This window comes from Ciconia boyciana, chromosome 4 (genome assembly GCF_034638445.1).
Source record: "Ciconia boyciana chromosome 4, ASM3463844v1, whole genome shotgun sequence".
Taxonomy (NCBI): Eukaryota; Metazoa; Chordata; class Aves; order Ciconiiformes; family Ciconiidae; genus Ciconia; species Ciconia boyciana.
In genome coordinates this window covers 1,593,254-1,614,706 of record NC_132937.1, presented here as the reverse complement: position 1 = coordinate 1,614,706, position 21,453 = coordinate 1,593,254, and the positions used below count along the sequence as shown (strand labels likewise).

Sequence of the window (21,453 nt, the reverse complement as noted above, 5' to 3'; positions counted from 1 at the left end):
AGACCTGGTGGAATGAGTCCCACAACTGGAGTGCTGGGATGGAGGGCTACAGGCTGTTCAGGAGGGATTCGCAGGGCAGGCGAGGTGGAGGTGTCGCACTGTATGTAAGGGAGAGGTTTGATTGTACAGCCCTTACAGTTAGCGATGATGTGGTTGAGAGCCTCTGGGTGGGGATTAGGGGGATGGAAAACAAAGGAGATGTTGTAGTGGGTGCCTACTACCGATCGCCCAGCCAGGATGTAAGCACCAGTGAGTTATTCCATAGGCAATTAGGAGTAATCCCTGGATCGGTAGCCCTTGTCCTTATGGGAGTTTTCAACTTCCCAGACATCAACTGGGAAAGCCATACTGCTGTGACAAGCAGGTCTTGGAAATTCTTGGAGTTTGTGGAAGATAACTTCTTGTCACAAGTACTCGGTGAGCCAACTAGGAAAGATGCCCTCCTAGACTTGCTATTTGTGAATGGAGAAGGACTTGTGGGGGATGTGATGGTAGGTGGCTGTCTTGGCCACAGTGATCATGAAATGGTTGAGTTTAAAATTCTCAGTGTAATGAGAAAAAAGGACAGCAGAGTTGCTACCCTGGACTTCAGGAGAGCAAACTTTAAGCTACTCGGGGAGCTACTTAGCAGAGTCCCCTGGGAATCTGCTTTTGAGGGCTTAGGAGTCCACGAGTGCTGGTCAGCCTTTAAGAGCCACCTTTTAGAAGCACAGGAGCAGGCAATTCCACTGTGTCAAAAGTCAAGCAAGTGGGGCAGAAGACCAGCTTGGCTGAAGAGGGAACTCCTCGTGGAGCTCAAGAGGAAAAAGAAATTGTATGATCTCTGGAAGCGAGGTCAGGCTTCGCAGGAAGATTACAGAGCCGTGGTTCGTATATGCAGGGAGAAGACATGAAAGGCCAAAGCTCAATTAGAGTTGAAACTGGCCAGTGTTGTGTCAGACAACAAGAAGGGCTTTTTTTAAGTACATTAATAGCAAGAGGAGGTCTAAGGAAAACACTGGACGGATACTTGTTGAAGATGGTCATCTGACTAATAGGGATGAAGACAAAGCGGAGGCATTCAATGCTTTTTTTGCCTCAGTCTTTAATAATACTGACAGACCTTGGGCTGCCCGATCCCCTGAGTCGGAGGACCACGAATGTGGGAACAGTGCCTTTCCATTTGTGGGCACTGAAATTGTAAGGGACCAGCTGTATCAGCTGAATGTTCACAAGTCCATGGGGCCTGATGGGATTCACCCCAGAGTACTGAAGGAGCTAGCGGATGTTATGGCAGGGCTCCTCTTGATCATCTACCAAAGGACTTGGGAGTCTGGGGAGGTCCCTGCTGACTGGAAGCTAGCCAACGTTATTCCAATTTACAAGAAGGGTGTGAGGGAAGACCCAGGGAACTACAGACCTGTGAGTCTAACCTCAGTTTCTGGAAAAATTATGGAGAAGATCATACTGGGTGCTATTGAAAGGTATTTAAAGGGCAATGCAATCCTCGGGCACAGTCAACATGGGTTCCCAAAGGGAAAGTCCTGTTTAACCAGTTTGATCTCCTTCTATGATCAGGTCACCCACGTAGTGGATGAAGGGAAGGCGATGGATGTAGTCTTTCTGGATTTTAGTAAGGCTTTTTTTGATACTGTCCCTCACAGCATCCTTCTGGACAAGTTGTCCAACTGTGGGATGAGCAGGTTCACAGTGCGCTGGGTGAAGAACTGGCTGGAGGGCAGACCTCAAAGGGTTGTAGTGAATGGGGCTACATCTGGCTGGCGGTCAGTCACCAGCGGTGTTCCTCAGGGCTCAGTTCTAGGGCCAGTTCTGTTCAATATATTTATCAATGATCTGGATGCAGGAGTTGAATGCACCATTAGCAAGTTTGCTGATGATACCAAACTGGGAGGTGCTGTTGACTCTCTCAAGGGACAAGAGGCCTTGCAGAGGGATCTGGATAGATTGGAGCATTGAGCAATCATCAGTGGCATGAAATTTAACAAGAACAAATGCCAGATGGACTAATGCTGGACACAAGTATAGATTGGGAGAGGAGGGGCTGGAGAGCAGCCCTGCAGAAAGGGATCTGGGGGTGCTGGGTGACAGCAGGCTCAAGAGGAGTTAGCAGTGTCCCCTGGCAGCCAAGAGGGCAAACCGCAGCCTGGGGTGCATCAAACACAGCATAACCAGCCGGCCAAAAGAGGTGATGATCCCACTGTGTTCAGCGTTGGTGTGGCCTCACCTTGAGTACTGTGTGCAGTTCTGGGCCCCACAATTTAAGAACGTTGCTAAGGTCCTTGAATGCGTCCAGGGGAGGGCAACAAAGCCGGTGGAAGGGCTGGAAGGCATGTCCTATGAGGAGCGGCTGAGGACTCTGGGTTTCTCTAGTTTGGAGAAAAGGAGGCTGAGGGGCGACCTCATTGCTCTCTACAGCTTCCTGAGGAGGGGACGTGGAGAGGGAGGTGCTGATCTCTTCTCCCTGGGATCCAGTGACAGGACACGTGGGAATGGTTCAAAGCTGCATCAGGGGAGGTTCAGACTGGACATTAGGAAGCATTTCTTTAGAGAGAGAGTGGTCAAACCCTGGAACAGGCTTCCTAGAGAGGTGGTCGATGCCCCCAGCCTGTCAGTGTTTAAGAGGCCTTTGGACAATGCCCTTAAGAACAAGCTTTAGCTTTTGGTCAGCCCTGAAGTGGTCAGGCAGTTAGATTAGATGATCGTTGTAGGTCCCTTCCAACTGAAATAGTCTAGTCTGTTCCATTCTATTCTAATAGAGACCTACTGCCTCTAGCCATGACAAGCACCTTATTGCATTACAAGTCTTACATATGTATATGATATCCTTAAAGAAGTGTATGAATTCATGGTCTGCTCCACAGAGCATATAAAGAAGTGTCATATTGGTTCCTTGAAAAATATTATAGCTAATATATATAAAGGTATTTCTTATTTTATAATTTCAGGACTTCTGCTTTTTGCTGTCTACCAGAGCTGGAGGATTAGGTATAAACTTGGCATCTGCTGACACTGTAGTTATATTTGATTCTGACTGGAATCCCCAGAATGATCTGCAAGCACAGGCTAGAGCTCATAGGATTGGACAGAAGAAACAGGTACACAAACTTTTAAGCTGCAAACCTGAAGGAGGGTTTCATATGGTACCCATAATCTGTTTGTCTGGGCCATCGCAGTCCTCATGTATTTTGAGAATAACTGATACCTGCCAAGAATGTCTAAAAATGTTAATAATGCTAATTTGCCTTTTAAAAAAAAATTAATATCTCCCTATATGGAGAAATTGCACGGCAGCCGTAGTATATGGATGGGTAGGGAGAAGAGTTGTGGACTTGTCCCACATTCATTGGCATCATGTCATTCTAGAAAGTAACTGCTATACTTCAGGCGCATCCATTTTACTTAAAGTTAAATACTTTGTAGTTCTCCTTGGGTTTCTTTCTTGCAGAAGACTTCAAGTAGTAATCAGATATAACACTTTTCCTTGTGGCCATGCTTGTGCCTAATCATGGAAGTTTAAAGAGGAGAGGTCTAAGAATTTCTTTTTTTTAGTTTTTTTAAATAGTTTACATAGAGACTATGGTAACACGATTGACTGGTTTCATATATGAAATATTAGTTCAGTAAGATTTAGAAGATTTGTAATAACGACTAACATTTTTCCCTGTTGTTGCTCAAGGGTTTTTTGTTAACTTCATCTGAATATTGTTTTCATGTGTAATTTGTGAGCATGTAAATAAAGCCTTTTTTATAATATGCATAGGTTAATATTTATCGGCTAGTCACAAAAGGATCAGTAGAAGAAGATATTCTTGAAAGAGCCAAGAAAAAGATGGTGTTAGATCACTTAGTAATTCAGAGAATGGACACTACAGGGAAAACTGTACTACATACAGGCTCTACTCCTTCCAGGTATATTTGTTTATTCTTTCATATTAACTTATGCTTAAGTATACCTGACTATTTGAGTAAAAATGCAAGTCATTTCACTTGGTTAATAATAAAAGGCAAAAAGTATGTGGTAAGGAGTTATGTAAGTAAAGACTGCAAAGTATATTGTCTTTGTACTTTTTTTTATTAATATATTAAAGATAGCTTTTATTTAAGTCAAAAGGAAGTTTGATTGACTCATGGTTATAGGAATTTGAAAAAAATAATTAAGATAAAGTGTTTATCTGAAACTTTCTGTATTTCAGCTCAACACCTTTTAATAAGGAAGAGTTATCAGCAATTTTGAAGTTCGGTGCTGAGGAACTTTTTAAAGAACCTGAAGGGGAAGAAGAGGAGCCTCAGGTAAATGGAACAGTGCATCTACACTTGATGGACAGAGAAACTAAAAATACATATGAATTATTTTGTTGTAAAGATAAACTTCTGTTTCAGGAAATGGATATAGATGAAATCCTGAAGAGGGCTGAAACTCGAGAAAATGAGCCAGGCCCACTAACTGTAGGAGATGAGTTGCTTTCACAGTTCAAGGTATTGCTCTGTTCCCTCCCTCTTCCCTTAATTATATTTTCCTTTGTAAATGCTACTTTTTCTTCTTCTTTTGTGCACCTATTCATATTTTCTTCATTCTTATGAAACAGGTGCAACAATAAGTCGACTCTTTGGTATAGAATGTCTTTTCACCTATACAGGGTAATTACTGCCAGTGCAAACATTTAAAAATACATAATGTATTTTGCTAACAAAATAAGAAAGAGATTTACAAATACATTAGTCTTTGATTTAATTATTAGAATACTGGGGAGGGCTGTTTTTCATGTAATGCTTTATGCTGTTAAGCACCTGTGGTACTTCTGAAAACAGAGAATGAAGGTTGGATTTCTTAGTTGATGACTTTTAGAAATTCCTTTCAGCCCCCATGTAAACGTGAATGCCAGATATGCTTAACTGGATAACACTTAAAATATTAAGTGGGTCCAAATTGTGTGTGGTGGTTTTGTGTTTTTGGGGGGGGGGTTTGTGGATCTTGTTGTTGTTGTTGTGTAGGTTTGGTGTGTGTGGTGTGTTTTTGCTTGTTTTTTGTTTAAAGCAGGGCAGGACTTTTTTAGATCAGTAGAGTACTAAATCACTTTCCTGCTAATCATTCATTTGCAACATATTGTGATTTCTACAGTTTATTAATGTTTGATTAGTTCTACATTGTTATAGTTTCATATTAACTCGGGCATTCAGTTAGACTTGCTTTCTGCTTTGAAGGAAATTAAACAACAATCACAGCTATTGGGGAGGCATTTCATAGTGTTTCTATATTACTCAACTTGTAAAAGAAGAAAAAGATTCTCATCTTTTTATTCAGCCATGTTGCATGGAGTGTGTATGTTTCATATATGAAAATACTTTCATTGGAGACAGTGCTTCATGAAGCATTTTATATGTGTACATTTTGTGTATATATAAATAAATAAGATATGCCATTCTGAACTAAGTTTTCCTAAAATATTAATTACTGGCTCTTTGTTTAAATAAAATCATGTATTGATTTGGTGAAAATACTTATGTTCCAATACATAAGGTGGCTAACTTTTCCAATATGGATGAAGATGACATTGAGTTGGAACCAGAACAAAATTTAAGAAACTGGGAAGAAATCATTCCAGAAGTCCAGCGGCGACGAATAGAAGAGGAGGAAAGACAAAAAGAGCTTGAAGAAATATATATGCTCCCAAGGATGAGAAACTGTGCAAAACAGGTATCTCTGGGTTTTGACCAACTAACTTCAATTTTGTTGTTCTTGTTGTTTGTTTGTTTTTTCGTTGCTGTTGTTTTGGCTTGTACTTTTGGGTTGTGTGGTTTTCGCGCGTGGCGCCCCCCCCATTTTTGACAGGCTAGATAACACATTAATAAAATGTTTTAGTCACATAGCTTTGAACTACTTAATCTGAAATTCCAGATCAGCTTTAATGGAAGCGAAGGGAAACGCAGTAGGAGCAGAAGATATTCTGGATCTGATAGTGACTCCATCTCAGAAAGAAAACGACCAAAAAAACGTGGACGACCACGAACTATTCCTCGAGAAAATATTAAAGGATTTAGCGATGCAGACATTAGGCGGTAAGATGTGGGGGGACATGCATGTTTAAAGGGACAAAACATTTTTTTTTTAAATCATTTTAGAGTTTGAAAATATGGAAAACAGTCTATTTTTCCTGAATTTAGTTGAAAATTTTTATTCTAGGCATTTAAGGCTTTGCTCTGTGTAGTTTGGGGTGCTGACATAAGGAACTGTTATGTCCAGAATTTGATCCTATTTTGGTGAGGGATAACGTTCGGTTCGACAAATGTTCTCAGTTGTTTTACAATCTTTTAATATGTATTGTTCTTCCTGCATCCCCTGAAGACAGTGATTTAAAAAAACAGTTTCTAAAATGGGTGAGCTTTTTTTTTTAACCCCACAAACAAAATATTCTACTTCCCATCATTTAACCTAAAAACTGTAGTTGAAGAAACGATACGCACATTTTTGTGGAAATACCTACAAAAAGTTCAATGAGTTTTGTTTTGTTTTAAATTTCTTACCATTGTAATTGAATTAATATTATATGGTGCTTTTTAAAACTAAAAAACAAAACAAAACAAAAACAAAATCCATTTTGATAAGTTGTGGTTTAACCTTGGTAGGCAGCTAAGCCCCACACAGCTGCTCGCTCACTCTCCCCCAGTGGGATGGGGGAGAGAATCAGAAGGGTAAAAGTGAGAAAACTCGTGGGTTGAGATAAAGACAGTTTCATAGGTAAAGCAAAAGCCGTGCACGCAAGCAAAGCAAAACAAGGAATTCCTTCACTCCTTCCCATCGGCAGGCAGGTGTTCAGCCATCTCCAGGAAAGCAGAGCTTCATCATGCATAACAGTTACTTGGGAAGACAGATGCCATAACACCGAATGTCCCCTCTCCCTCCTTCTTCCCCGCAGTTTTTATTGCTGAGCATGATGCCATATGGTATGGAATAGCCCTTTGGTCAGTTGGGGTCAGCTGTCCTGGCTGTGTCCCCTCCCAGCTTCTTGTGCACCCCCAGCCTCCTCGCTGGTGGGGTGGTGCGAGAAGCAGAAAAGGCCTTGACTCTGTAAGCACTGCTCAGCAATAGCTAAAACATCCCTGTGTTATCAACACCATTTTGGTCACAAATCCAAAACGTACTAGCAGGTATGGTGGTCTGAAGAAAATTAACTTTATCTCAGTGAAAACCAGTACATAAGTGAATCTGTACAGCTGGTCCCATCAATATTTGGTGCTAAAAATACTTCTTTGGTAGAAGGAGGAGAAATTGTTTTGCTTTACTTTGATTGGTTTGTGAAATGCTACTTTGCTTCTGTAATTTAAGTATTCGTGTTTCTCTAAAATACTGTAAAGCTTATAAAATATTTTTGATTATATAAATAACCTCAAAGAGCCTTGTTTCCTTTTCATTTCATCTAACACATAATGGTTTGCTGCTTTTGTCAGGGGTATTCTTGGGCTTGCATTCCTTTATCATGTTATGTTTTCCTAAGTCTCAAAATCACCTTAAAATTGCAGCTAGCTCCTCTTTATTATGAGAGGCTTAACATAATGTCTGAATTCTCTATTTACTATAAATCCACATTTGTTTTTTATGATTAGACACATCACATTGCTGAATCCTTTGTCTTGTGAAACTAATTAGTAAAGTAATTTTTGAAATGAATTATATCTTCTATTGTTTTATTTACTTCAGTTATTAAACCAAATAGAACTCTGGCTTTAAATGGGGGTTATCTTGATATACTAACCTGTCCTAGTCTCTCTAGTTCTTATTTTCTTTGCATTGTCCACATAGCCTTGTACTAAGACTTTACAAATACATTTTTAAAACCAGTGTAGTTAAGCATATGTTTTAAACTGCAAAATTATTTTCTGTTACTAGGTTTATCAAGAGTTACAAGAAATTTGGTGGCCCACTTGAAAGGTAAACTTATTTGATTATATTTGTATAGCAACTTGGAACCTTGTTTTCATTAAAATTAGAACAATACACCAAGAAACCTTAGGTTGAAGAGAAAATAGTGTGCCTAATCTTTTGCCTTGACTATAACATGAATTTTAAATTCATTTTTTTTCCTTTCTTCATATGTGGTATGTATGTAGACAGCCAGTACAAAAAATCTTTCAATTTTGCAAGACTGCTTGTTTTTATTTATACTTTACCTACTGTCTTGTTTAATCTGCATTAGTGACAATCATTCAGTTTTCTTGTTTGATAGAGTGGATAAAGCCATAGGCTTTCAACAGACTAACTGCCAGTTTTGCATTTTTCTCATTGTCAGTTCTTTTTTTAAGCTTTCTGTATTACTCTGTATTTTGAGAATAATTTCCCACCTTCATTTTCTTTAATAGTAATTCTAGTCTATATGATATTATATATAATAGTTCCTTTTCTATTTAAAAGAATGTGTAGTAACGTAACTCAAAACTGTATAGTTAGGGTCCTTTATAGTTCATGTTGTATTGTCCTCTATGTGAAACATCCTTTTTTATAGTTTCTGTATTCTTTTCTATAGCTGTTTTTAACTGCATGGATCAAAATTGTACACAGCATAGCAAGTGTGGGTGAATGATAACTTACATGATCGCTTCTCTAGTTTCAAAATCTGAAGGAGTCATTCATAATACTAAAGTTTTAGAGCTGTAAAAACATATTTGTTTTCTTACAGGTTAGATGCTATAGCTAGAGATGCTGAGCTAGTTGATAAATCTGAGACGGACCTTAGATGTCTGGGAGAACTTGTACATAATGGATGCATTAAGGCTTTAAAGGACAATTCCTTTGGACAAGAAAGAGCAGGTAAAGTGTGTTTGGGGGTGGGGGAGAGGAATAAAAAGTGTCAAGAGGTCTGAATAATTCTTGCACTCTGATTATAACAAAACAATTGTGTTAGGGGAAAACATTAACAAAATGTTAGCATGCTAGGTGATTTAGAAAAAAGGATTATAGTAAGAAGACTTTTTGGGTTTGGGATTTTTCCCCCTTTCCCTGAATGAGTTGTTGCAGTAGAACACAGCATGTTTTTGCTTTACTGTGAAATTTAAAATTAATCTGCCATTATTATCTGGGAGACCTTGAGATTCTGGAGTTTAATTAAAGCATTTGGTTAAGAAAAAGTCATTTGCTATAATTGAATGTCTGCTGCTATAGCATCAAACTTTCTTTTTTCTTTGTTTGTCTATAAGATACACATAAAGGCTAAATATTTTAATAATTTGGTCCTTTATTTTAAGGAGGTAGACTTGGGAAAGTTAAAGGCCCAACATTCCGAATATCAGGAGTGCAGGTGAATGCAAAGCTAGTCATCTCTCATGAAGAAGAGTTGGCACCATTGCACAAATCCATTCCTTCAGATCCAGAAGAAAGGAAAAGGTATTTTTTTCTTTTCCTAAAGGAAGCCATAATGTAGAAAGTTATTCAAGGCTTTTATGCATATATTTAAGCAATCCAGACTCTAAGCACACTGGTACACCAGTGTTGCTCCATTCCCCCTAAGAACTAGCAGCAGCAATCTGCTCCACATCCTTTCTTTGTTCTTTCTTCCCTCTCCTTAGAAGCCGGTATTTGCTTTGGCTTCCAAACTGTATTCACTAGGGACTGGGTTCAGTTACTCTTAATTATTCCAGACTAGAAATTAGGCTTGTTGAGGAGCTGTTTTGTGTCACCTCCGCCTGAGAGAAAGAAATATTTGACAAAGTGGAGCAGATGGTAATTGTTGGTAGTTGTTTATCCCTCTGAACTTTTTAGCTTGTTACCTTGTGTATCATAGTCTCTAGACTATCTGCTTATTCAGTTAGCAGTTACACTTGAGTAATATTTTAAGCTTATCTTCATGGTTAGCCAGTTCTGACTCAGTCCATGGCCACAGATAGATGTCTGTTGTTCTTTATATCTTAATCTTGATCTGCTTTAAAACATGTTTCGGTACTGATTTCAATAAATATTTTATAGAAATTGTAAGAAAACCTGATAGATATCTGGATTACTTACCTAAATATACCAGGATCTTAGTGATGTGTGTCATGTTCCCCTCTCCCTTGCTAAGTTTGAGAAGATCCCTTATTTATGTTTCTAATTTATTTCTACTAGATATGTCATCCCATGCCACACCAAGGCAGCTCATTTTGATATAGATTGGGGTAAGGAAGATGATTCCAATCTGTTAATAGGTATCTATGAATATGGCTATGGCAGCTGGGAAATGATAAAAATGGATCCTGATCTCAGTTTGACACAGAAGGTATGTAATTACAAAATTTCATCGAGGACTTTTTTGTTTAGGTAATAATGCTAATAAGAACAGTTACTGAAAGAGCTTATTTTATGATAACTGAAATTGCACAGAAGTTAGGTCAGTTATACTCCTTTGTGTATCCTTCTGGTAAATTATTAGATTTCAAGATTTTGTGTATTCAGTTGAAGTATACCTTCTTAGAGTCTGTTATGTTTCTGTATTTCTATGTATTTGGATCTCTGTCACTTGAATTCTTTCTCTTCCATCTTTTGCTTCCCTAGTTTAAATATTCTAGTTGTGTTAATTTTATTCTTGATCTTTTGGAGGGAAGGAGGTTTTGGTTTGGTTTTCCTATCCCTGGTTTCAATGCTTGAAACTGTCTTTCATTCACAACGTGATAATAGCTATACTTATCAGATTAGAAGTAGTGCAATGGCTGCTTAGAAGTAGTGAGAAACATTTAGGGAAAGACGAGTGAAGCAAACTCAATGACATTGCCAGCAACCTGTAGCTTTGGGATTTGAGGAGCCAGGGTTATATACAAATCTGTTTAATGATATCCTGCCCCTGCCTTCCATTAATTTGCTTGTTTTATGAAACCACTCATTTATATTTTTGGCTTCTGAAATATCCTGTGGTAATGAGTTAATGCATTTAGAAGCACAAGGCAGAACTAGGAGATCTGTGGATGACAGTGGTACAGGAGCTCTGAATTTTTTAGATAAACTATGAGTGGAAACAGAAATCTGAGGCTAGTTTCTTGAGTTTACTGTAAATTTTGTGAGACCATTTCCAAGACTACATTAGTTGTGTGTTTGGGGAAAAATAAAACACTTAAGAAATTCTCCATTCCTTGAAGCATGCTGGCATATTGGTCAGGTATAGTTGGAGTGGATTGGTTTTTTACCTTTTTTTTTAATTCAGCTTTTTCTGTTCCCAGTGCTCCAGACTAGCAGCTTCCTAATTTGATAATGTGTACTCATAGTTGATACTACCATTGCTCTCCTCAGATTTTACCTGATGATCCAGATAAGAAACCCCAGGCCAAGCAGTTACAGACTCGTGCAGATTACCTCATTAAATTACTGAATAAAGACCTTGCAAGAAAAGAAGCACAAAGAATTACTGGTGCAGTAAGTAAAGCTTGATATTCAGTAGTGAGATAACATAATATGTTTATGGGCATGTCAGCAGATACTTGTTTTATTTTTAGTTCCACTCTGCTTTGTGCAGTTTTTCTCTGTATTGCTAATCATATTATATGAGACTAACTCAAGGAATGAATTGCAGGTTTATTATTGTTTTATTCTCTCTTATTTGTATATATTCTCTACTGTTGCATTAGGCTCGGTGTCCTGTCCTAAGAAAAGTGGCAATAAAATACAATGAATGCTTTCTTTAACATAAAAAACAAATCTTTTTCTGCAACTGTGGTGCAAAGACACTTGTCAGTTGACATAATAAAGGTACTAATTTGCATTCAGGGCAATTCAAAGAGGAGGAAAACAAGATCTAAGAAGAATAGAGCAACAAAGGCTGCAAAAATTAAAGAAGAAATAAAAAGTGAGTCCTCATCACCACCCTCAGAAAAATCTGATGAAGATGATATGGATAATGAGGTAAACATCATTCATATGGTAAAGATGGCTATTCAATTGTTTCTATTAGTAACACTTTCTATTTGATCTTCTGTTTGACTTAATAAAATTGAAGCACTTGAATGGCATCCTCCTTCTGTGGCAGTTAATATTGTTGGGTCATTTATTTAAATTTATCACACAGCAGAAACCACTAGAGAGAAAAAAAAAACCACCACCAGATGAAGTTTAGGGGCCATGTTGCACCTAATTTTGTGACTTTGAAGGTAGCTGAAAGAACACCAGATTCTTCAGAACACCTCTGGAAAAGAGAAAGTTGGAACTCTGTTCCCTTCTCCTGTGACTATGAATGTTTAATTTGTGGTCAGTAAAAAGTTACTGGAACAAAGCTAACCAGAACAGAGGTCTTTTATCATCACCATGCCCTGAAAAATCAGCTCAGTCTTGTGATGCCTACTTCCTTATTGTTTTTAGCTCTTTGCAGCTTAACTACCTTTTACAGGGGCAGATTTCTTTGGGGATGTGAAAGTTAAATGGACTTTCTCACACCCCCCCATTACCCCTGCCCAATCAGTACTTGTTTTGTGTCACATCAAGGAAATGAGTGAGTAGTCCTCATTTTGTTTTGCAACTGCATCCAGCTCCATTTGATAGGTGTTAAACCTAAGTCTAAAGAAATCACACACAGATAAAAAGTAAATTTTAATCTGATGGTTACAAAACTTGTATAGTTAGGAACTCAGTTTGATGTGACATATATGCTTGTGTATTGCAGGATGAGATTGTTTCAGTTAAACATCCACATAAAAAAATAAAAGCAGAAAATGAAGAAAAGCCTGAGCCAGATATTGGTATAAAGAAGGAAGCTGAAGAAAAAAGAGAGACAAAAGAAAAAGAAAATAAGAGGGATTTGAAAAGGGAGAAAAAAGAAAAAGAGAATAAGAAAGAATTAAAAAATATTAAAGAAAAGAGAGAAAACAAAGTAAAAGAATCCACACAGAAAGAAAAAGAAGTAAAGGAAGAAAAGGTAACTAGGTTTATTTTTCTTATATAGCACTAGAAAAGGCCACCAGGTTTTTGTGAATGATTTTGAGTTGAAAAAGTATTTTGGATCATTTACTTTACAGTTGTCATTTCATTGAAATTTTTTGCATCATTTGAAGTTTTATTTTTACCACTTGTAACTACAAGGACAGGCAAATGAAATGGGAAATTACCTCTTTAAAGATGCATAGCTTAGTGGGACTGAGAGTGCAAGTGGTGCAAGAAACTTGTCCATTCTCCTTCTCCATCCCTCGGAGAGAGAAAATAAAAGGTACTGTCATTGAATGTCAGAATTTTTTTTTCTTGTTATTATTGAAGAGAATGCAGTAATTACAGTGATTTCCTAATTACAGTATAATTCCAGCCCAAAAATAAAGTTTGCTTATCAGATACATTTTCATATTTTGTTCTTAGGTAAATGAAATCAAATCTGAAAATAAAGAAAAAAATAAAAAAGTTTCATTGTTGGATATTCCAGTTCATATTACTGCAACTAGTGAACCAATTCCTATATCTGAAGAATCTGAAGAACTGGATCAGAAGACGTTCAGTGTGGTAAGTCCCTTGTTGATAACTTAGTGTTTACACTTGATATTCTAAATGAACACAATTTGATGTTCTTGATTCTGCTGTTAGGCATTATAACACAGATATCTATTGCCAGTAAAATCTTAGATCAGTGAAGGGTTATCGACACTATATTAAAGTCAGTTTTGTTTTCAGGCCAGCAGTTTTATTTTATTGCATTTATGCAGTATAGTGAAGAGTATTTGTCTAGTCGTCTGTGCGCTGAATACTTTTAAAATACAGACTGTGAAGATCCGTCCTCAAGAATAATTTGTGGATACTGCTTCTTAAAGGACAGAAACAAATGAATTTTAATGCAGCTGCTGTAGTCTCTGGCTTGGCCTTATCAAATACCCCTTTGTTCTCTGTAAGCTAACAAGAGAAATTAAATTTCAAAGTTGCTCTTGAAGTATTACAGACTTCCTGCGTTAGAGGAAGGAACAAATCCTAAAGTCCTTAGAAATATCTTGCCAGAGTAATATCTCTGATACCAAAAGAATTTCAGTTATATCACTACTTTTGACCACAACAGAATCAATATTGGAAGAAAAAAAGGTAGGTAAACTCAATCTATGTAAAGTTTTATAGGTCGATTGGGGCCTTTGGAAAGATGCTAAGGAGTTACTTTGAGCAGCTACTTTTCTGCTGTGGAAGTTCTGTCATTCAGGTCTCAACAGTTGTCTGTTACTGCCAGACAGGTTTACTGGGTCTACTGTGGTGCTGGCTGTGAGAGGCAAATTATCTTGTTTTCTCATCAGTATGGTACTGACCAGTTTATGTATGTGAGGTTTGTTTGTTATGTGTTTTGTTTTTTATCTAAATGTTATAAGTGACTCATCCATAATTTCCAGGATATCTTGTGTGTGGCTAGGTGACTGAAAATCACTTGATTACCATGTACAATTACGCTTCTCTGTTGACCTCTACACTTAAGCAGTGTACTTTGTAAACTGTCTTTTTAAAGGTTGCTTTAAGCTGTGGTTAGTGCAATATGTAATGTAGCTGCTTAATTACTTAATGGCATGGTAATGGAACAGCTTCACTGATTTTTGAGTTGTCCCTAGATGTTGACACAATGATGGTGATGTTCTCCAAAACCCCTCATATTTTTGATTCTGGATATACAGGCTTGCCTCTCTTCCTTAGTGCGAGCAATTCTAGGTTGGGGTTTGCGTATAGAACATCTTTTTGGCCAGGCCCTCTGTTCTGGAAGGTATATTCATCATTATGCCATGGTCAGATGCAATCTAATTAGCACATTTACCTTTTCAAATCAAAATTACTGCTGTGGGTTGTTGAGGCTAACTCATTTGACTTCTTGTCTACCTTGTGACAGGTAAAAATATGCATTTCATCTGTCTACCTTGCCGTTGTGATTGAATGGTATTTCCAAGCAAGTGTCTATAATTTAAAACATGCTAACTGGTTTATCTGCATTTACTATTAACACATTTGAATTAGTGTGAAAATTCAAGTATGCACATATGAAATATATCTATGGGTACATCTGTGTTGTCATCACTGTTACTAATTTAGGCACACCTAAACTAGCTTTATCCTAGATAGCTCAGTTTCTGTCAGTATCTGCATAGAACTCAGGCTTAAAAACTGCTCAGAGAAGGAATACTGATCCTCTGTTGAATGCCAAGTTTCATTGTTGCAGGAAATATCTACTTAAAATACATTAAACATTCTCATACTTAATCTTGACACTGAGTTTGTATAGCTTTCAAGGTCCTAAAAAGTAAAATAAGTCTTGTCCTATATACTTGTGCTGAAAGTTAAACCTATGATTGTAAAACCTAGTTATAATAATTCCTTTCCCTCAGAAAATCTTTTATATTAAATTAGTGCTTTCTTAAATCTTTAATATTTGTTACATACAATCTAATGCTTTCATATAGGAGTAAATTTTCAACTGGATTTCAAATACTACTTTTCCCAAATTAAACCTTGTGGTAAAACTAAAAGAGCTGTGAGCAAAGACTTGTTTTTCATTTTGCTTACAACAGTACTGTCTTTGCCTGTATAAATAGCACATTAAGGGTGGGTCATGTTTTACAATTTTTTAAATCTTTTTATTTTCCTTTGAATTAATGTATTCCTTTTTTACATTTTATAGTGCAAAGAAAGAATGAGGCCTGTCAAAGCAGCATTGAAACAACTGGATAGACCAGAGAAAGGCCTTTCTGAAAGGGAACAGCTGGAGCATACTAGACAGTGCCTAATCAAAATTGGGGACCACATTACTGAATGTCTAAAGGAGTACACAAATCCTGAACAAATTAAACAGTGGAGAAAGTAAGTTATTCTGCATGATTTTTCTTGAAAAAGGAAAATCCATAATAGCTTCTATTAAGCAGAACAGTTTTTAATTATTTCTCTCGTTTCTTATTCTCCCTTTCTTGTATTTTTCTGATGTATTAAAATAAGGACTTTGTTGTGGTATAGCCCCAGTCGGCAATTAAGTACTGCACGGCCGCTCGCTCACCCTCCCCCGGGTGGGATGGGGGAGAGAATCGGAAGAACAAAAGTAAGAAAACTCGTGGGTTGGCATAAGAACAGTTTAATAATTGGAACAAAATAATAACAATAATAATAAATTGTAATGAGAAGGAAAACAACAAGGGAGCGAGAGAGGAACAAAACCCAGGGAAAAACAAGTGATACAACCACTCACCACCCGCTGACCGACGCCCAGCCAGTCCCTGAGCAGCGACCGCTACCCCCCAGCCAACTCCCCCCAGTTTCTATACTGAGCATGATGCCATATGGTATGGAATAGCCCTTTGGCCAGTTTGGATCAACTATCCTGGCTGTGTCCCCTCCCAGCTTCTTGTGCACCTGGCAGAGCATGGGAAGCTGAAAAGTCCTTGACCAGTGTAAACACCACTTAGCAACAGCCAAAACATCAGTGTGTTATCAACATTATTCTCATCCTAAATCCAAAACACAGCACTATACCAGCTACTAGGAAGAAAATTAACTGTCCCAGCTGAAACCAGGACAGACTTATAAAAAGATAAATGGCTCCAGCTTTAATGGATTCACTTTTTCATACTTGCATGGCAATGCGTTTTGTCCAGTAAGTGGAGACATCTTACTTCTTAAACCAAAACCAAACAGAAAATAACTGTATTTAGAGTATATTTAATGTTTAGTGGAAAAGAATTCTTATCATTAAAGAATCTGGCTTTTTCAACTTTGAAGTTTGTTTGTTTGTTTGTTTTCATGCTAAAAATAGGTCATTATAAATTTGTGTGTTGAAGTTTGAATGATTTTGAGTTGCAGAATCCTTTATTCGTTTTAAAAATATACTCTAAAATGAAATTAGATATTAACTGTGACTTTATAAAAAACATTTATCATACTCAGAGATGTATTTCAAAATGAAAGAAGAGTTTTAAGTGTTCTTATGCATCTGTGAGGTGATAAGTTCGAAAAAAATAAGAAAAATGTTGGTTTATAAACTTGTTATATTTTGTTGTTAAGTTCTTAATACAATTTGAGTTAGTTTCATCATAATATGCACTTTATTCCTCTATGGTTGCAAATCTATCCTGCACTTCCATATACGACACTCAGTCAAGTGTTTAATTTCCTTGCAGACTGTTGTTAACATAGAATATTTCTGCTGTTTGTACTTGCTTTACTTCAAAATATTTGGGTGAACTGAAATACAAAAACAATATCCATGTCTTAAAGACACCTTGGTAAACATTATATTTCTTTAAGTGGAAATTCATAGTAGAGCTACTATAATATTAATTCATAATAATGCTACAGTACCATACATAGATTATTAAAATATGTATTTCATCTGTCTTTAATAAGGCATAGAACTTAGTAAAGGTATTAATTCTGTATTTCTTATACAGATGTCATTGGGCACACCATTGACTGGTTGCATCTACTTTTGCAAACCTCTAGGCCAAAACTATAATGTTTAAATCATCACAGTGAAAGAGCAGATAGATGCTTCTTGAGCCTACACACTTGAGATGTTTCTGAACTAAACACTAATTAGAACAGTAGTATTCTGTAGTCTTTTAAGCACTCCACCTGTAAACTTTGATAAAAGAATTCTAGACTTTAGATCTGGTATCTGTGATCATAGAAGCAAATGTTGTCTTTAGGGTTTTGGCTTCTTGACACCAAAAGAGTTGATTTGTTTCCCTTTCTTCTTTCATAGCATAGATTAGGATCAAAGTTTTTGCCATGCTACTTCCATTCTCTTTCAGATTTCTCATTTGGTTTCAAAAGCTTTGACCAGGCTTTGGAATTCTGTGGAAAAATCCTGTCCCTGATATCTGTAGGAAATGAGGCATGTAGGTCAAATTTCTTACACTGCAAGAGATTTCAAGTTTGGAAGAATCTTTACTGAGTAGTAAATACTCCAGTTTTCTGACATATTTCAAACAATCTTTCAGAAGACTTGCACAACAAATTGAAAATTACATTTTTATGCAATTGCACAAATCATTCTATTAACAGAATTGCCATTAATACTACTTTTCATGCACTTTGCATTCTGCAGTCATTGTGATAAATATTACAAAATGACAAATTATTAAAGGAATTAATTTCTCAAATGTTTGAAATACAGCTAAGTAATGTTTGCTGTGCAGCTAGGTAATATTCTGTGTAACAGACTTTACAATGATTTCAGTTTACTGAAGTACTGTTGAAATAATTTCATTTAAGTCCATGTTCTGTTGTATGATACAATAAAAACTAATATATGACAGAATTATAACCTCTCTTTCTTTTTCCTCAGAAACTTGTGGATTTTTGTCTCTAAGTTTACAGAATTTGATGCCAGAAAGCTGCACAAGCTGTATAAACATGCAATCAAAAAACGCCAAGAATCTCAGGTAATGCTTTCAGAGTCTCTAAATATACAAATATATATTCTAAGTTTTATAACTGTTTTATTAAGTATCAATTGAGTACACTCAATACATTTGAAGTGTATTTTACTGTTCATAGTAAACTAGTCTGTTTTCTTAGGATATTTTCTGAAGGATTCAGATGCAACTTTGGGATTTATCAATGACAATTTTTTACTTGTCTCTTTTAGCAACACAGTGACCAGAATATTAGCAGCAATGTGAATACACATGTAATTAGAAATCCAGGTAAGAAATCTTGAGCATATTATTGTGCTGGATATCTTAAATGACGGTATGTAAAATGAAATAAGCTTAAAACTGTCTCCTAGAACTCCCATACTGCAGGATATCATAGGGAAAGGCTGACTTAGCATAACTTCACTAGTTTGCTGATGAAATTCAACTGAGCATGGACTGAACTTGGTACTTACTGATTTTAGTAGCAAGTTATTTGGCCATTCTTTTAAAGTAAATAAATTAATTTAAAAAAAAAAAAAACCACAACACTTTTTTGTATTTAATTTTGAGGAGGGAGAGAGGCCAACTCAACACTTGTAAATTTCTTGGAGGCTCTATACCTGTTTGTAGCAGTTGTAATGTCACCATATCGTAAGAAAGATAATCCCTGAAGTCATGGTTAGCAATCAGTTATATGGGATGTCTTTTATTGTTGACAATAATATTGTTTTTCTATGCTCCCACACTTGCCTTCTTGTAACACTTGTTTTTATATCATGTTATGTAAAACCTTGAGTATGTTATCATGGGTTTAAAATTAGTATAGTGTATTTTAGGAATACCACTAAAAACCTTTCATTAACAAGGTATACCTCTAAAACTGATGTTCATGCTAGGGCTATCTCTCCTTAGAGAGGAACTTCCTACCATTCTGTCTAAAATTGCTCTACTAAAGGCACCTGGTCTCTACTCACTGCTCATTTGGACCACACTGATCCTCTCCATTCAGTCTGTAAGGTGGAAAATTTATTTTCTCAGCCCTACATATCTAAATTTCTATTTCTAATTATTTACTTCTGAGGTTTCTCTCAGTTCACTCACATTAGTGCATTTGTCTTTCAATGATTTAGATCTTGTTTCTGTCAAATTATAATGCTCTTTTAAATTGCTTTAAATCTGACAGGTAGAAGTGCTGTTTGAATTGGTGAAGAAAAAAATTTATAGTGTATGAGACTTCCTTATAACCTCTGCTTTATTAAACAGATGTTGAAAGACTGAAAGAGAATACAAACCATGATGACAGTAGCAGGGACAGTTATTCTTCTGATAGACATTTGTCACAATACCATGATCATCATAAGGACAGGCATCAGGGGGATGCTTATAAGAAAAGTGACTCTAGGAAAAGGTCCTATTCAGCCTTCAGCAATGGAAAAGACCACAGAGACTGGGATCACTATAAACAAGACAGCAGGTAAATTGCATCAGCAATTGTAAAATCTGTTAAGAATTCCCTTCCTGGTTTTGCAGTACGCTTGTAGTAAGCACCAAAGTATCTTTTCTGAGTAATGCAGAATTGCAAAGAAATTTCTCTAATGCAGTTCTGTTGAATTGACATAATTGTAGTTCTTACTATGCGTTCAGTAATACTAATATAAGTAAATCTTTTCAGATACTGTAGTGATAGTAAACATAGAAAGTTGGATGACCACAGGAGCAGAGATCACAGGTCAAACCTGGAAGGAAGTTTAAAAGACAGTCGGCCTCATTCAGATCACCGTTCCCATTCAGACCACAGGATACATTCAGATCACCGTTCCACTTCAGAGTACAGCCATCATAAATCCTCCAGAGATTATAGGTACCACTCAGACTGGCAAATGGACCACAGAGCTTCTGGTAGTGGTCCAAGGTCACCATTAGATCAGAGGTCTCCTTATGGTTCAAGATCTCCTTTAGGACACAGATCTCCATTTGAACACTCATCAGATCACAAAAGTACACCTGAACATACATGGAGTAGCCGGAAAACATAACAAAGACTGACATTTTCTGGACCTTCTTTTAGCCATATACAGTAAGCTAACACAGTAATTGCCTTATGTGACTTGAAAGATATGGACTGGATATTCTGTCAGTAGTATTGTTACTTTTTTCCAAGATGCAAGGTCTATTATCCCAACAATAGAAAAATATTTTTGTATTTAAAGTTTATGCTGCACTGTGCTGCAAATGTTGGTTGTGGCACTTTTTTTTTTTCTTCCCCTCGTTAAGAAATGGAAAATGTTTACTTTTACAGGGACCTCAACACTGCCCCATTCAGACTGGATCTCATAAAACTGTTTTTAGGCTGAACACAGTTTAAATTATGTTTGCAAATGAATTTTTAAACACTGACCTGTGATCACGTTTCGTGAAGGAATGAGGAGTTTGTTTTGTTTTCTTAGTAAAGAATTCTCAAGGACTTTGTTCACTTTCCAAAGCTATTTGTTTACATTGTACACTGCAACCACCTTGCCGCTTTTCATCACAAGCTTGAATATTTAAGTTCTGTACCTATAACTGTAAAATAGCCAGGATTTCTCCTGTTTGTGATCAGTTGTAATAATGCCTTTTTACAAAATAAAATAAATGGCTGAAAATTATTGCAAACTAATTTAATGAGCTTTCTTTTTCTTTTTTTTTTTTTTTTTCTTGTTCCTTCCCCCACCAACTCAGGCCTTCTTGTCACAAGTATGAAACAAAGTCAGTATACTAACACTTTTTAATAAAATATCTTTATGAAATCACTGTTCAGAATGCAAAAATGGGGAAAGGGAACATTTTTATTCCATTTAGTGCCCCCTTTTTATTGGATGCTTCAGATACATTTTTTTGTTTTTCTATTAAACTGTCAATATTGTGATTTGTTGTAACGAAATTGTGGGAAATATTCAGCTAAACTGTGATCTGGAAAGTTTTTTCCAGTCCATTGGTTTTAAAGGAGTGTTCAATATCTGAACACTTCTGAATCCAAATCAGCCAAAATTTATTGGAAATATATTTGTTTTCCCTCTTAAAATGGGCAATAATGTCAAATGTGCTATGCAGCCAGTTAATATTTTAGACTTGAATGGCTTTCTATTAATAGAATTATTACAATGCACACTGATTGTA

At 36.6% G+C, this 21,453-nt stretch overlaps 1 protein-coding gene across 3 annotated transcripts in view; it reads left to right on the top strand.

Moving 5' to 3' along the window:
- Nucleotides 1-20,924, top strand: part of LOC140650888 (chromodomain-helicase-DNA-binding protein 1-like) — a 60,716-nt gene extending 39,792 nt beyond the window's left edge. For all 3 annotated transcript variants that reach the window (XM_072859717.1, XM_072859716.1, XM_072859718.1), the window contains 19 exons: nucleotides 2,946-3,095; nucleotides 3,761-3,909; nucleotides 4,194-4,290; nucleotides 4,381-4,476; nucleotides 5,519-5,695; nucleotides 5,897-6,057; nucleotides 7,886-7,927; nucleotides 8,673-8,803; nucleotides 9,238-9,376; nucleotides 10,094-10,244; nucleotides 11,249-11,371; nucleotides 11,723-11,857; nucleotides 12,612-12,863; nucleotides 13,295-13,435; nucleotides 15,570-15,748; nucleotides 18,225-18,321; nucleotides 18,528-18,585; nucleotides 19,561-19,771; nucleotides 19,970-20,924. In XM_072859717.1, coding sequence (XP_072715818.1) covers nucleotides 2,946-3,095; nucleotides 3,761-3,909; nucleotides 4,194-4,290; nucleotides 4,381-4,476; nucleotides 5,519-5,695; nucleotides 5,897-6,057; nucleotides 7,886-7,927; nucleotides 8,673-8,803; nucleotides 9,238-9,376; nucleotides 10,094-10,244; nucleotides 11,249-11,371; nucleotides 11,723-11,857; nucleotides 12,612-12,863; nucleotides 13,295-13,435; nucleotides 15,570-15,748; nucleotides 18,225-18,321; nucleotides 18,528-18,585; nucleotides 19,561-19,771; nucleotides 19,970-20,333 — 2,853 coding nt within the window. In that variant the 3' untranslated portion in view covers nucleotides 20,334-20,924. The remainder of the gene's footprint in view (nucleotides 1-2,945; nucleotides 3,096-3,760; nucleotides 3,910-4,193; nucleotides 4,291-4,380; nucleotides 4,477-5,518; nucleotides 5,696-5,896; nucleotides 6,058-7,885; nucleotides 7,928-8,672; nucleotides 8,804-9,237; nucleotides 9,377-10,093; nucleotides 10,245-11,248; nucleotides 11,372-11,722; nucleotides 11,858-12,611; nucleotides 12,864-13,294; nucleotides 13,436-15,569; nucleotides 15,749-18,224; nucleotides 18,322-18,527; nucleotides 18,586-19,560; nucleotides 19,772-19,969) is intronic.
- Nucleotides 20,925-21,453: the final 529 nt, after the last annotated feature.